This window comes from Callorhinus ursinus, unplaced genomic scaffold, assembly GCF_003265705.2.
Source record: "Callorhinus ursinus isolate GAN/ISIS: 27379988/994484 unplaced genomic scaffold, GSC_fseal_2.0 scaffold29, whole genome shotgun sequence".
In the NCBI taxonomy this organism is placed as follows: Eukaryota; Metazoa; Chordata; class Mammalia; order Carnivora; family Otariidae; genus Callorhinus; species Callorhinus ursinus.
Window position 1 is genome coordinate 970755 of NW_027397091.1, and position 15483 is coordinate 986237.

The 15483-nt window shown below is 47.0% G+C and overlaps 1 protein-coding gene across 8 annotated transcripts in view; it reads left to right on the forward strand.

Annotated features, from left to right (window-relative positions):
• Positions 1–15483, forward strand: part of PTPRA (protein tyrosine phosphatase receptor type A) — a 159283-nt gene that overhangs the window by 139223 nt on the left and 4577 nt on the right. For all 8 annotated transcript variants that reach the window (XM_073878317.1, XM_073878316.1, XM_073878318.1 and 5 more), the window contains 6 exons: positions 56–205; positions 1445–1538; positions 1839–1915; positions 2394–2528; positions 11578–11703; positions 11783–11934. In XM_073878317.1, the coding sequence (XP_073734418.1) occupies positions 56–205; positions 1445–1538; positions 1839–1915; positions 2394–2528; positions 11578–11703; positions 11783–11934 (734 nt within the window). The remainder of the gene's footprint in view (positions 1–55; positions 206–1444; positions 1539–1838; positions 1916–2393; positions 2529–11577; positions 11704–11782; positions 11935–15483) is intronic.

Genomic DNA, 15483 nt, shown 5'->3' on the forward strand with positions numbered 1-15483 from the left:
CACCCCAGAGACCATGCTGTGTGTAACTGGGAACTCGGGCATCATGGCATTTCAGATGCAGTACGTCTTCATATACCAAGCCCTTCTGGAGCATTATCTCTATGGAGATACAGAACTAGAAGTGACCTCTCTAGAAACACATCTGCAGAAAATTTACAACAAAATCCCAGGGACCAGCAACAATGGATTAGAGGAGGAGTTTAAGGTGAGTTGGAGCTGAACTCCCTCTTTCAGACTGAAGGATCCATGTGCTCTGGGGAATATTGAATGCCTGGCTCTTAGAGACTTAGCAACAAATGGGGAATCCCCTTGTAAGATATGTGCATGGTTAAAGCGGTGGGTTTCTGGACCTTTATTCATAACCTAGTTGTTTTCAACCTGTCCTGCACTTAGAGTTACTTGGGTTGTGTTAGGAGAAAAGAAAAAAACAAAAAACTGGCAGTGGTATTTTTTTTTTTTTTTAAGTCCCCCAGCCCACCCCAACCCCCCCCACACACAGGTATATTATTGTATGTATTACAATGGACAGCAGCAGCAGACCTTTCCTGTAAGCACCAGACAGTAGATATTTTAGGCTTTGCAGGCCATATGGTCTCTGTTGCAACTGCTTAACACTGTTGCTGTAGCACAAAAGCAGGCTGGTTGCTACATAAACAAATGAGCGTGGCTGTGTTTCCATGCAAGTGTATTTATAGGCAGCAGGCCAGATTTGGCCCAGGGACCATAGCTTGCTGACCTCTGCTGTATGCCATTAGACAGTGGTTCTCAGCATACCGAAGGAATTTGTCACACTCTTGGCAATATAACTGTTCCCAGAAGAAGAGATTCTGGGTCTCAGTGGGAAAAAACGCATCCCTTAAAACAGTTCTTCTCAAACTATAATGTGCACACGAATTACCGTAGATCATGCATTAACCTGCATTAACATGCAGGTTCTGATTTGGCAGGGAAAAACAGAGTTAGGGCCTGAGATTCTGCATTTCTAACGCACTGAGACAGTTGCTGGTTTATGGGCTGCACTTTAAGTAGCAAGGGTCAAGAAGGAGCCTCAGAATCAGGAGAAGGGAGCACGTGCATTTGAATAAGGTTTTCTAAAGAGTCCAAGACAGCCTCTGGAGTGGAACATCAGGGAGAGAGGAAAGGCAGGCACACTCCCTCCTATGAAGCTAAAATCCTTGCTCCAGGATCATAAAGTTTCAGCCCCAGGGAATCCCAGAAGGGTTCACAAGGAGCCCGCAAGGCAGTGTTTCCCAAACACTCTTGGCTTGTTCACTGAGCTTATGATTGAAAAAACGGTGTTCCAGCAAGAACATGTGGAAGTGGAGGTCAGGGCTCCAGTGAGGAGCGGTATGCAGCCAGATTAGCCTGAATATGCAGGTCTGACAGGCATAATCTTGCCAAGTTACAGGCATCAGGAACGTTTCCCCTTTCCTTCCCCATTCAGAAGTTAACATCAATCAAAATCCAGAATGACAAGATGCGGACTGGAAACCTTCCAGCCAACATGAAGAAGAACCGAGTTTTACAGATCATTCCATGTAAGAGCTCTCTCCCCACTGCAAAGCCTTAGTGCCCCGTCCCTCCTTCCACTTCTCAGGTACTAATTCATGATCAGCTTGGAGACCAGAATTAGGGCATTGCTCTTAGTTCTTTAGTGGCTTCTGGAGATGAAAAAAGCACGAAGGCCAAAAGGTTTCTCCCTCCTGGGCTGGGAACAGGCACGTTGTTGCCCAGCTGGGATTATACCTACCCAGGGCCTGGGTGGAAAGGAAAGATTGAAAGAGAGATAGGAGAGGACAGGTGATGTTGGGGAGCCACAGCTTCTGTCCTTCCTGCAGATGAATTCAACAGAGTGATCATTCCAGTTAAGAGGGGTGAGGAGAACACGGACTACGTGAATGCATCCTTTATTGACGTAAGTGGTGGCTGTGTCCCCAGAGCTCCCCACCCTCCGTGGAGATTTGGCTGGGCCTTGCAGTGCCACCCTCCCAGTGCTTGGAGGATTGTGCTTGTGTCAGTTCATCAAATACAGAACCAATATGCAGCCTGCACACTAGGTCTGTCAGGCCCCAGAGAGCAGGTGGTGGGGGAGACAGAGGGCACACACCACAGTAATAACTGGAGGGAAGAATTCATAGCACAGACCACAGCCAAGGGCTGAAAGCCTCTGGTCTTTCCCATTCTTACTCTCTTTATCCCAGCTCCAACCCCCCTTTCCCTTGCCCTCATAGAAAGAGACTAGCATGTCAGACAGGGTTTGGTCCTTGGCCAAGGGGGAGTTCCGCCTGGGATGAGTTTGCCTCCAAGCAGCCCCATCCCATCCTAGTGGCCTGTCTTCACCAGCCCCTCCCTGATTGAACCACCTTACTCTCCCACCGACCTGGCCTCCACAGGGCTACCGACAGAAGGACTCCTACATCGCCAGCCAGGGTCCTCTTCTCCACACCATCGAGGACTTCTGGCGAATGATCTGGGAGTGGAAATCCTGCTCTATCGTCATGCTAACAGAACTGGAGGAGAGAGGCCAGGTGAGCTCAACGAGATCCTGGGCTGTGGGAGATGGAGAGCACAGGAAAAGGGGTGGAGGGGAGCTGTGTTTGGCTTAAACTGTCCAAAGAGCCGTATCCGAGCAGTTGATCTGAGCAATCAGGAGCTCCGCAGGACTGGAAGAGCAGTGTGGTCTGAGCCCCCAGACAGTTCCTGCCTCTTACCTCTCTCCTGAAGACGGTTTACCCAGAGCCTAGCTTTGTGCAACACCTCCTCCTCCCACCTCCCAGGCAGGGCAGAGCTAGTGAAATGAGGGGTGCAGAGCCAGACCAAGGATCTAATGTGGAACTCCTGAGTGTCCCTAAGAAGAGGTTGCCTTCCAGGTCAGAAAAATGAACCAGAATACTGTGGGAAGATGAGTTGCCTCCTTGCAGACTACAGAAAAGAAAACAGTAGAACCTGAGACATAATAGAAGAAATTTATAAGTTAACATTCAGTAACAAGGAAATCTTTTAAAGAAAACATCCTCAAGTCAGTTAAAAAGTGGAATTGTCTGGGAACTCAGAATGTAAGGGACCTTAGAGGCCCCCTTGGGTCAGCCCCCCCTCAGTGTAGAGAATCTTGTACTGCTGTTCCTATGTCACAACCACACAGCCTCTACTGAGCACTTTCCATCTCAGGGGTCACTCTTTCTCTGCCTGCCTCCTGCCTCCACCTCGCGCTGTACGCTGGGTGGCGCAGTCTGTGTTCACACAGTGTTAGGATCTTAAACACTCCATTGTGGTTGCCCAGCGCGGTAAATGGGTGCTTCCTTATGCCTGGCACATGACTTAACAGGGATCAGAATCGAGAGAAGTTGCCTGGAGAAGCCAGCAAGGGCCTGGTGATAAAGGTCTTTCTGAGCCGTAGTGAAGAGTTTGGACCTTATAGAGCAGTTTAAGAGCCCTTGACAATATCAGATTTGTGGGGTTTTTTTGAAAGTCCCTCTGGCTCAGTGAGGAGGACAGATTAGAAACAAGCACACCACAAGCAGTGCTGCTAATGACCTGGACTCAGCACTGATGGTGACAAGGGGTCTGTCCCAAAAGATAGTGAAGAGGTGGCATGGTGACAGGGTGAAGAATTAAGATGGCACCTGCTTATGACTCACTGAATTTACAACCAATTGAAAAATCACTAAGTAGGGGCGCCTGGGTGGCTCAGTCGTTGCGCGTCTGCCTTCGACTCGGGTCATGATCCCAGGGTCCTGGGATCGAGTCCCACATCAGGCTCCCTGCTCGGCGGGGAGCCTGCTTCTCCCTCTCCCACCCCCCTGCTTGTGTTCCCCCTCTCACTGTGTCTCTCTGTCAAATAAATAAATAATAAAAAAAATCACTCAGGGGGCGTCTGGGTGGCTCAGTTGGTTAAGTGACTGCCTTCGGCTCAGGTCATGATCCTGGAGTCCCAGGATCGAGCCCCACATAGGGCTCCCTGCTCGGCAGGGAGTATGCTTCTCCCTCTGACCCTCCCCCCTCTCATGTTCTCTGTCTCTCATTCGCTCTCTCTCAAATAAATAAATAAAATCTTAAAAAAATAATTAAAATAACTCTTTAAAAAAAATCACTCAATATATTTTACGTTAGTTGTTACTAGCTACACCTTCTCCATTCTGTACTTGTACAGTTTAACTTTGATACAGCTTTATACATATTTGCACACCCTGATGTTCTGTATGTCAAGATTTTTTTTTTTTCAGTTTTAATCATTTGACTCATTAGCTATTTCCAGATTTCTATCATGTCCCTAATCAACAGACATACCTCATAGGTCTTCATCTATCATTAATAACAATACTGATGAGGTGAGAGGTTTGGGGCACAGTTCCTGGCTCTGCAGTTGGGCAGGGAGCTACTGTGTCACCAGAAGCTAGGTGTGTGTCTCCTGGCTCTCTATTATAAGCTGAGATGGAAGGTACAGATAAACCATGGACCTGCATGAGGTTATCCCCACACTGCCCGTCTCTAGATCTATGATGGGCAGGCCCATATTGCAGGGAGAAGCGCTGGGATGGCAAGCACAAGTATCTCTCAGCCCACTGCCCTGCAGTAAAATGTGACCCAGTGAATACCCCAACTTCGTCCCGTCAGATTTTCAGGCTCTTCCGTCCTTGAAGGAAACCTGGTGAGAGTAAAGGGTGGAGGTGGGGCAAAGGGCCATGCACATACACATACCCACTGGTCAAGCCTGCAGTCCCCTCTACCTACTGCTCTGCCTTATTGCCTCTCTGCAGGGCCCATGAAATAGGCAGCAGCTCTTACCCTCAGAAGCTTCTGAAATGAATCAGAACAGGATATTAATGGCATTCTTTATAAGGCCTCTCTGCCCCCCTAAGACAGGATTTCCCTTTTCTGTTCCATCTTGCAAGCCTAAATGATACAGTGAAAGGTATCTACATTTACACAACATGACACCACCACTCCCCACACCTGGTTTTAAAGTCCCAAGGAAAAAGTTTTAATCCTAAATTATCAATTTTATATACATTAAAATCCCAAGAGAATTAAAACTTAAAATCCTCTTTTCTCCCTGTTTCTCTCCCCACCTCCCCCGACTCCCCGCTCCATCTTAACCAGAGGCGTCCGCCAACATGCTTGGTAAAGCCTGCTCCCTCAATAGCTTAGGTTGGACCATTCATCCCAGTGGGCAGAGCAGTTCTAGCAGTTTCTGCATGGGGTCAGCCCAACCCAAGGTTGTGTTCCACTTATCTAAAGAGTCAGTAGAACGAGACGCATTAGACGCCAGCCTCAGACCATGCAAGACACTAGGTGCTGTCTAGGAGGAGGAGGTTAAAGGCAGCAGGAGAAAAGACACAAAAGCTTTTGTTGCACCTTCTTTAGGATATCATTATCTAGAATCCATAACTTGAAAACATAAATCTGAGATTAAAGTCCCGTTCCCAAGTATTCTGCTACTGGACTTGAGCACCTATTCTTGTCTCCCATCCTCAGCTACTGATGATTTTAACACCGGGCTTATTGCCCCTTGGTGACCCCTATGCCTGCTTCTCCTGAAGGCATAAGTATCCATGCAGGTGATCCATTTACACTTGGTCTTTCAGCCTCTCGGCTCCCTCAGCCACCCACTCAAGTCATTGCCCATATCTGTGCTGCCTTTGGGATCTCAGCACCAGGCACCCCACATCCTGCCCTGCTTACCATCTGCTGAGTGTCCACCTCACTACTTCCCTCCTCTTACTCCAATAAGTTTTTATCTTCACCAGGTCTCTAGAGCTGTGATCGGGGCCTGAGGGTGCAAGAGCTCCACGGCTCCCAAACAGCCAGATTTGGCCACTTGCCACTGACAGTCCAAAAGCAGAGAGCCCAGTAGAGGTGAAATAGAAGAGGAATTTATTTCAGTGAGGCCAGCACTGGAAAGACTGCGGACTCCTGTCTCAAAGACTGTGTCCAAAGTGCTGAGAATAGTTCTAGGTTCATATAAGGAAGTTGTGGGACAAAGGTCAGTGGGTACGTGCAGGTGGGCAGAACGGTCAGGTCGATCACTGTCTTGGGGTCAGTCCAGTCATGTGGGGTCTTGCTGAGGTCAGGGCAGTCGTCATTGCTTGAGGGGCAGTTTCAGTTCCCATCCCTAGATGCTCTGCCTGCCAGGTATTTTACCTGAGTTAAGAGAGAAGCTGGAGAGAAAAATTAATCAGAAAATACAGACTGAGGTCAAAGTAGAGGTGGTTGAAGTCCTCTTTTAGAGCCATGAACTCCTCCACTTCCTCAGCCCCTGACTCACCTTGTGTTCTCACCTTCCTCCTTACTCTCTTTAGAGGTTTTAGGATTTGTCATTATTATAATCCTTCCCTTGCTAACATCCGTTATTCCCTCCCGGTCTTTTATTTTCTTGGCACCTTATCTCACAACCTGGCTCAGTCTCCTCTTCAGACATCAGATGAGAACACACTCATCTTCCCTCCTTCAAGCAACCAGCCTCCTGCGATCCGTACCCAGTCTCTCTCCTTCTCTCCGCTTGCAGTGGGCGGGGGTTCCTTGGCCTCTCAGTCCACCTGTCCGCTGGGCCTGCGCACTGCCCTCTTGCCTTCTCGGGCCGCCCTTCTCCTCCCTCGCCTCCATCAGCAGTTCCTCTCCGCTGTGTTACCCGAGCCAGCCTGTGCCTTGTTGCGTTCCTGTCTATAAAACAAACATCTCTCTCCTGTCCCTCAGTTCCTTCCCTCTGTACCCCATTTCTCTGCGCCCCTTCTATCCCAGCACAACTCCTCTGAAGAGCTGGCTTTCTCCCTTCAAGTTCTCTCCTCACCCTGTTCCTTCTGGGAGTGCTGGAGTCAGGATCAGTGGTGACTGCCTTCTTGCCATTCCAAAGGCCTTTCTTCTCTTGTCTTTTCGGTCCTTTTATAGCAGCATCAGTAATACTGAACGCCGCCTTCCTCCTCAAAACACTTTCTTTGTTCGCTTGAATTGCCTGATATCAACCCCTTGCTGGCCTGGCAGAACTTTTGTTTTCTTTGTGACCACCTCCTCCTCCTCTGTGTGACCTCTAATCACTGAAGTGTCCTAGACTCAGGCCTTAACCCTCTGTTGTTTATCACGCTATCCCTTGAGGACCTCATCTAGTCCTGCGGCTTGGAATGCTATTTATATGCCAGAGGACCCCAAATCTGTGTCTCTCACCCAGCCCCCACTTCCCGCTTGTGGACTAGTGTATCCACGTGCCCACTGGATATCTTCACATGACTGTTAAGGATCTCAGACTCCACCTGGCCCAGATGAAACATGATTTCCTCCTTCCGCATACTAGTCTGCCCTGCTCTTAACCAACTAGGTAAGTGGTCCCGCCTTCTGCCCGTTGTTCATGGCAGAAGTCTAGTAGTTACCTTCATCACTCCCCTTTCCTCGGTCCCCACGTCCTCCTCCCTTCCCACATCCGTGAGATCTGACATATGCTGTGCATGTCCACCTCTCTCCAGCACAGCTATGGACCCCTCCTCGAAACCATTGTCCGCTCACCTGAGCCACTGCAGGAGCCTGACAGCCCATCTACCCACTTCCATTCCCACCCACTTTTAGTCACTCCTTCACCCAGCAGCCAGAGATCATTTCGAAAATAGAATTCTAGGGGCGCCTGGGTGGCTCAGTTGGTTGAGCAACTGCCTTCGGCTCAGGTCATGATCCTGGAGTCCCGGGATCGAGTCCCACATCGGGCTCCCTGCTCAGCAGGGAGTCTGCTTCTCCCTCTGACCCTCTTCCCTCTCGTGCTCTCTATCTCTCATTCTCTCTCTCTCAAATAAAAAAAATCTGTAAAAAAAAAAAAATAGAATTCTAACTATGGTCACTCCTTAAAATCCCCTTTGGGCTTCCTGAGATTGTGAGGGAAAGTCTACCCAGCATACAAAATTTAGGAGCCTTTCATGTTGACATCTAGTCCCAAGACTTGAATTGGGTCCTTCTTTCTCACAGTTTCACTTGCTTAATTTAAATCTCCTAGTTTCTAGGTGCCTGGGTGGCTCAGTTGGTTAAGCAACTGCCTTCAGCTCAGGTCATGATCCCGGGGTTCTGGGATTGAGTCCAGCATCAGGCTCCCTTTGCCTCTGCCTGCCACTCCCCCTGTTTGTGTGCTCTCTCTCTCTCTCTCTCTCTCAAATAAATAAAATCTTTAAAAATAATAAAAACAAATAAATCTCCTAGTTTTCATTTCCCCTCATTCCTTCTGCCATCTAGCTGCTAAGTGGGGCATGGCTTCTGAGATGGGTCACAGCCTACTCCTTGACAGGAGGGTCCCGTTTTGTCACTGCTTTGTGTTCTGCACAGGCCTGGTCTCCAGCTCTGTGCTCTCACATCTCACTCCTTAGCAGGATCCCCAGGCCTTCATAGCCCTGGGCACCAATAGGTACAGCCACTGCTGGCCCCTGCTCTGGATTCCTCAGGCCCACGTTCTACTTCTTAAGGAAGGGGGTTCTTCTCCTTTTGCCCAGAAGAAGGTCACCCCAATAGGTCTCTAAACTGAAGCAGCTCTTGTTGGGTATTCCAAAACCTCGCTCAAAACCTTCCTTTCCAGCAGCTTAACTCAGCCTCCTGAACTAGTGTTGTTGCCTTTGGCCCCACTCCTGCCATCAGCCTCCCCACAGCCATGAGAGGCACCTCTGGACTGCCATTTCCCTCAGTTGTTGCCTTTTTCTCTTAAATAGCTGGCTTTGTTTTTAAGTCCAGCCTGCTTCCTCTGTTTGTGTTGTGCCCACTCGGAGAGCCAAATTAAACCCTGTCATCTTCACCTGGCTGAGTGTAATGAGTTGCTGCCATTGGTCCAACATCTGTAATTGTCTTGTGTGGCTTCTCTGTATATCATCCCTTAAACCCTAACCCTGGGGCGCCTGGGTGCTCGGTTAAGTGTCTGCCTTCGGCTCAGGTCATGAGTTCAGAGTCCTGAGATCGAACCCAACGTCAGGCTCCCTGCTCAGCAGAGAGCCTGCTTCTCCCTCTCCCTCTGCCTCCTCCCTCCTGCTCGTGTGCTTGCTAGCTCTCTGTCTCTCTCTCTCTCTCCCTTAAATAAATAACCTTAAAAAAAGTTTTTTAATAAGTTTACAAAGTAACTTTATAAACTTTATAAAGCCATAAGTTTACCAGGCTTGTCTCCTTACCTGTTCACCTACAAAACTGTGCCACCTTGAAACTCACTCTACGGCATTGATCTAACCTCTTGGTTGGTCGGTCCCAACCACATGTAATCACCCTGGGGAGTTGTCCCCATTAGAGTAACCACAGCAGGCTCCCCATTTGCTTTTACTGTTGACTGACTCTCTGTCCACAGTTTTAAGAGAGGACTCTCTTAATAGTTCCCTAACTCTGTCCCTGATGACCTTCTTCCATTCGGCCCCTTTTCTTTGTTGTGCCTCACCTCCAAAACTAGGGTCTCAGATATCTGAAAGCCATCAAGTGGGGGACTATACTATTTCTTTTTCTAGTCATAGTGTGATTCTAGCTCATACACTCCATTTCTCTCAAGCCCATTTGAATCTCAGCACTTGTACAATGGTTTTAAAGTCCCAGTCTTCAGTCCTGGCTGGTAAACTGTGTGAGGGCAGTGTTGGGAGGGAACTGTGGTAGCAAAACTCATTCCACCCACCAGTGCCGTAAAAGCCAACATAATCTCTGTTTAAGAGCCTTAATTAGAATTTTTTTAAAGCTGTTCTAGTTAAGGAGAGGGCCCAGAGCCCCAACCCTCACAGCATCCCCAGAACTCCCAACTGGGTATACGTAGAAAAGACTGGTCTGTGACAGTTCCCTGATCCACCACTTTGATAAGTCTGTGTTTTAAAATGAGCTCAGTGTCATTTATAAAGGGGGTAATGAATGATCACACATGTGAAAAGCAAGAAGAGTCACTAAAATGGACCTTTAATGATTTTATTTGGACTAAGAGACTATCAGTGATTCTTATTTTTCCTTTTCATAGTTTTCCCAATGAATGTGAAGTACATTTATGGTTCAGGATTTTAAAATTACCAGTAGTGAAATATTTAAGATCTTCCCCAAAATGCTCCAAAGAAAAGGACAGCGTAACTGTATTGTTTTATTTATGTATGTATAGCCTGACTTGTTCTGCAAACATGGAACAAATTCATTGAGCAGCTACTGAGAGCCTAGCACATGCAGGCAGCGTGCAAGGCGTGGGGAGACAAAGGTGAACAGAGGCAGCCCCCGCCCACAAATAGCTGTGGAGGAAATAGAGCCAGATGCCAGCAAAGACAGGCCATAACCCATCCCCCACTCACTCGCAAGGACAGAAATGGGGGTGCCATTGCAGATTCAGAAGACCAAGAGGAAAGGGTTGGAAGGATGCAGTGGCCTGAGCTCTAGTGAAGCACCACGGCCGGCTGGCATGTCAGTGGGGTTCAGTTTTTCTGGATTAGCAGTCTGACATATGTAAGCATCTCTGCAAGGTAGAAACACCCCAAGGGGGCAGAGAAGGGGAGAAAAGGAATTGGAGCAAAGACGTTCCTCTCCTTCCACCGTGCCATTAAGTGTTGGACGTAGCTGAGGTGATGGTCAGAGCTCTTCAGAGATCCTATCATGTGTGGCAACTTAGACTGTAGATAAGTAACACGAAAAGGTTAAGTGATTATGTCAGTATGGGAGTTAAGTTTTTAAATATACAGTTGACTCTTGAGCAACACGGGGGCTAGGGGCACTGACCGCCAGCCCCCTCCTTCTATCTTGTACAGTCAAAAATCTGTATATATCACAGGGATGAAAGCTGCAGCGTAGGGAATATAGTCAGTGGTATGGTAATAGTGTTCTCTGGTGACACATGATGGTAGCTACGCTGGTGGTGAGCATAGTGAAATGTATAGACTTGCGGAGTTACTGTATTGTACACCTGAAACATATGTAACATTGTGTGTCAACAATACTTCAGTTAAAAAAAAAAAATCCGTGTAGGGGCGCCTGGGTGGCTCAGTCGGTTAAGCGACTGCCTTCGGCTTCGGGTCATGATCCCAGGGTCCTGGGATTGAGTCCCGCGTCAGGCTTGTTCCCAGTGGGGAGTCTGCTTCTCCCTCTCCCACGCCCTCTGCTTGTGTTCTCCCTCTCTCTCTCAAATAAGTAAAATCTTTAAAGAAAATTTGTGTATAACTTTTACTTATCAAAAATGTAATTTTGTCTACTGCTGACCTGAAGATTGATCAATGACACTAACAGCACATATTTTGCATGTTTTATGTATGATATACTGTGTTCTTACAATAAAGTAAACTAGAGAAAAGAAAATGTCATTAAGAAAATCGTAAGGAAGAGAAAATACATTTATACTACTGTACTGTATTTATCCAGAAGAGTCTGTGTATAAGTGGGCCCATGCAGTTCAAACCCATGTTACTCAAGGGTCAGCTGTAGACGTCCTAGTGAGGATCCTAGTGAAGTGAATTGGAGTGACATTAAGTAATGTAATGACTCTGGGTTTTTGATAACCTTGGAGATGAATGTGTCCTGTAAGAGGTGGCTACCGTCAGAGGGGAGCAGGCCACTCAAAGGACAGCCCCACCTCTACCATACGTGGTATTCCAAGCCCCTCCCCTCTCCCATTTGTCCCTCCAGGAGAAATGTGCCCAGTACTGGCCCTCTGATGGAGTGGTGTCCTACGGAGACATCACAGTGGAGCTGAAGAAAGAGGAGGAATGTGAGAGCTACACTGTCAGAGACCTCCTGGTCACCAACACCAGGGTAAGGTGGCTGGGGGTGCGGCTCCTCCCACAGGGAAAAGCCAGGCCACCCCGCATCTCTGATTGCCCTTCTTCCAAAGGAGAACAAGGGCCGGCAGATCCGGCAGTTCCACTTCCATGGCTGGCCTGAAGTGGGCATCCCCAGCGACGGGAAGGGCATGATCAGCATCATCGCGGCCGTGCAGAAGCAGCAACAGCAGTCGGGGAACCACCCCATCACCGTGCACTGCAGGTACCACGCGCCCCAGCCCTCGGCGGGGAGGGAAGGCCATAAGAGGCAGGCAGGGGGAGCGACAGTGGGGAAAGCTAGACACAAGCAGGCTACTGGGGAGCAGCACCTGGCAGTCAAGTTTGGTGGCCAGCATAGGGCCAGATAATGGGAGAGGGTTGTGGTGGTCGAACTTCACATTAAGTGCTAGGGAACCAGTGACATGAGAATATCGGGCTGGGGAGCATTTGGGATAGTGATGGGGTAGAGGCGAGCAGCAGGGGAGACTGACAGTGGAGAGACCGGTTGGGCACTGTGGGGGTGAGGGTCTGGCCTCCTTAAGAAACACAGGAAAAGAGAAAAGGGCAACTATTCTGAGAAGAGTTTGAAGAAAAATGAGCAAGACTGAAAACATAGATGTGAAATAGAAGAGGAATCAAGGCTGTAGGGTGTATCCCGAGTTTAAATCAGGGTTACTGGTAATGGTTGCTGTCACTAACAGAAGAAAGATGATAAGGGGACTCGTTTTGGGGGGCAAAGGTGAAACAGAAAAGTGAGCAAAGGAAGTTCTAGGAATGTATCCAGTAAATGTGCTTCAACTGGCCAAAAGGAAATAGTCACCACAATTGAAGTACTGCTTATAATAGTGAAAGATTATAAATTATCTAAACATATTAATAGAGGGCTGACTCAGTAAGCTATGTTTATGAATTTCATGCTCCGGAGCTCCAAAAATTAATGAGTCTGCTTATATACTGGGTGTGGTTAATCCTCTAGATGTATTGCTTTGTAAACAGAAGCAAATGGGAGATAGGGAAAGAACATGTGTTGGCAGGCACCTGGCTGGCTCAGTGGATGAAATGTGCGACTCTTGATCTTGGGGTTGTGAGTTCAAGCTCTACGTGGGGTGTAGAGATCATTTAATTAAATAAAAGACTTAAAAAACGTAACATAATATTTCTGTTGGTATATGCATAAAAATACCTCTGGAAGGACAGGCGAGGACCCGAGGACATTGGTGCTTTCCCAGGAGTGCATCTGAAGGCGAAGAAATGGAGTAGGAAGGAAACCTTTTCTTGTTTGGGATTGTTTTGAAATTTGAACTATGATAATTTATTACCTATACAAAAATAAAGCATTTAAAAAATATCTTGAAGAAAAAAGTGGCAAAGTGCACCAACTAATACAAACGGACAGCGGACACAGAAAGATGCTACACTTTACTAGTAATATTCTGAGAAATGAGAATGAAAACAATGCAGTGTGCTTTGTGCCCATTGGATTGGCAAAATTAAAAGAATTCCTTGGTGGTGTGCCTGTCTGGCTCAGTCAGTAGAACATGCAACTCTTGAACTCGGGGTTGTCAGTTTGAGACCCACATTGGGGGTAGAGATTACTTTTAAAAAAATTAAACTAAAAATTTAAGAAAAAAGGATTCCTTGGACTGCCCAGATAAATATTTCCTTCCCTACACTTTTTCTTTTCCCTTGGTCACCCTTTCTTGGCAAATCCCAGATTCTCTAGCTAGCCTGCATCTGCACTGTGCTGCTGAGTGTGGCTGAAGAGAAGCATCGGGTTACAGGCCTCAGTTTACATTCCTGACCACTGACCTCATGGTTGGCCCTTACTGCTGCCTTGCTATCCTTCTGTACCTTCCATTCTTCCAGACCACGGCTGGACATACTAGGGTGCAGTGCCAAATCTGGCCTACCACCTGGTTTTGTGTGGGTCTGCAAGCCAAGAACTATTTTTACATTTTTAAGATTTTATTTATTTATTTATTTGTCGGAGAGAGAACAGCAGGGGGAACGGCAGGCAGAGAAGCAGGCTCCCTGCTGAGCAAGGAGCCCAGTGCAGGACTGGATCCCAGGACCCCGGGATCATGACCTGAACCTAAGGCAGCCACTTAAGCGACTCTGCCACCCAGGTGTCCCCTGTTTTTACATTTTTAAATGTTTTTTTAAAAATCAAGACTAGGGGCGCCTGGGTGGCTCAGTTGGTTAAGCGGCTGCCTTCGGCTCAGGTCATGATCCTGGAGTCCCGGGATCGAGCCCCGCATCGGGCTCCCTGCTCAGCAGGGAGTCTGCTTCTCCCTCTGACCCTCTTCCCTCTCGTGCTCTCTATCTCTCATTCTCTCTCTCTCTCTCAAATAAATAAATAAAATCTTTTAAATAAATAAATAAATAAATAAAAATCAAGACTATTTCATGACATGAAGATTGTGTGAAATTCAAATTTCGGGTGTCTGTATGTAAGGTTTTATTGGAACACAACTATGCCCGTTTGTGTGTGTATTGGCTGCTCTCATGCTCCAGCAACAGAATTGAGACCAGACATGGAGCGCTCCGTGCCTCACACTGCTGCTCAGCACATAGGAAGTCAGAGTTGTACGGTTAGAACTGATTTTGTCTCTTCTCAGCAACACCCAGGATATTTCTTTTCTTTTCTTTTTTTTTTTTTAAACACTTGTGACATTAAGAATTTATTTAGGTCATAATATTTTCACATTGTTTTTAATCATTTGCAATGTTCTGAGTAACACATTTAAACATTTTTTTAAGACATGAGACAATGGTGTGTTTTTTTGGTTTTTGTTTTTTAAGTACAACCACAACTATAAAGTAGAGGAACTTAAGACAAAGACCAAATCTGCTCATACACAAGAGGGGGCAGTCTAATACACAACACAACATGAATCTTTCCAAACAAGTTTGCTAAGAAACAGCTCCCATGTTTAGTGTTAAAAATAAAGCAATCTTCTCATTTAGAAAAATCAAGACATCATTTGACTAATAAAGCCTATTCTTCCCCCCGTTTTACACTTGGCTTGTCTTCATTTAGAAACTGTAAATTCAGGAGAAAAGAACAGTTTTGTTATGGTATAAAAATCTTAGGAGCAACAAATTACAAATATTCAATTTTTTAACAAACAAAAATGTTTGCCTTCCCAAAATGTAAACATCCAATAAATACAACAAACATAATATTCTGGCTATAGAAACACCAGTAATTGACTTATGAAAGAGGTGTACTTGGTGGTAACATTTTTGTTTAATACAAAAGCACTTTACCAAAAGAGTCTGACCATTATTATCTAAAGTCTTCGCCCTCACCCAGTTTCCTTATCTGAGTAGAAACTCATCAATTTCTATAGAATTTTGGCTATAGGACCAGGCCAAGGAAAGGTCTGAAGTATCTAAGAGTCATTTGTCTGGAGAAAAGTGTTTTCTTGAGACTTGGAGGCAGTTAGTTATTCATCACTTTGTGCTTAAAAGCATTCCTCAGTGAACTTCTTCCTTACAGCCTTTAGAATAAAGCACAGGATCTGGGCTCCCGGAAGGGGTTGCTTCCAGCTGGAACACCTACCAGCAAGGCATCCTTGCAGGCATTCTGCATGCAGTACTGTTGAAGCTCTGCAGCTGCCTGCGAGACCTTGATCCTCTCCATGCCAGCCTCCAGCTTGAGCTGCTCCACCAGGTGCTGCAGGGCGTTCACGCAGGGCCCCGGAAGACATGGTGGTGGCGCTGGGCTCTGAAGGCCACCCAGGATATTGCTTGTCTGGCCCTTTACAGA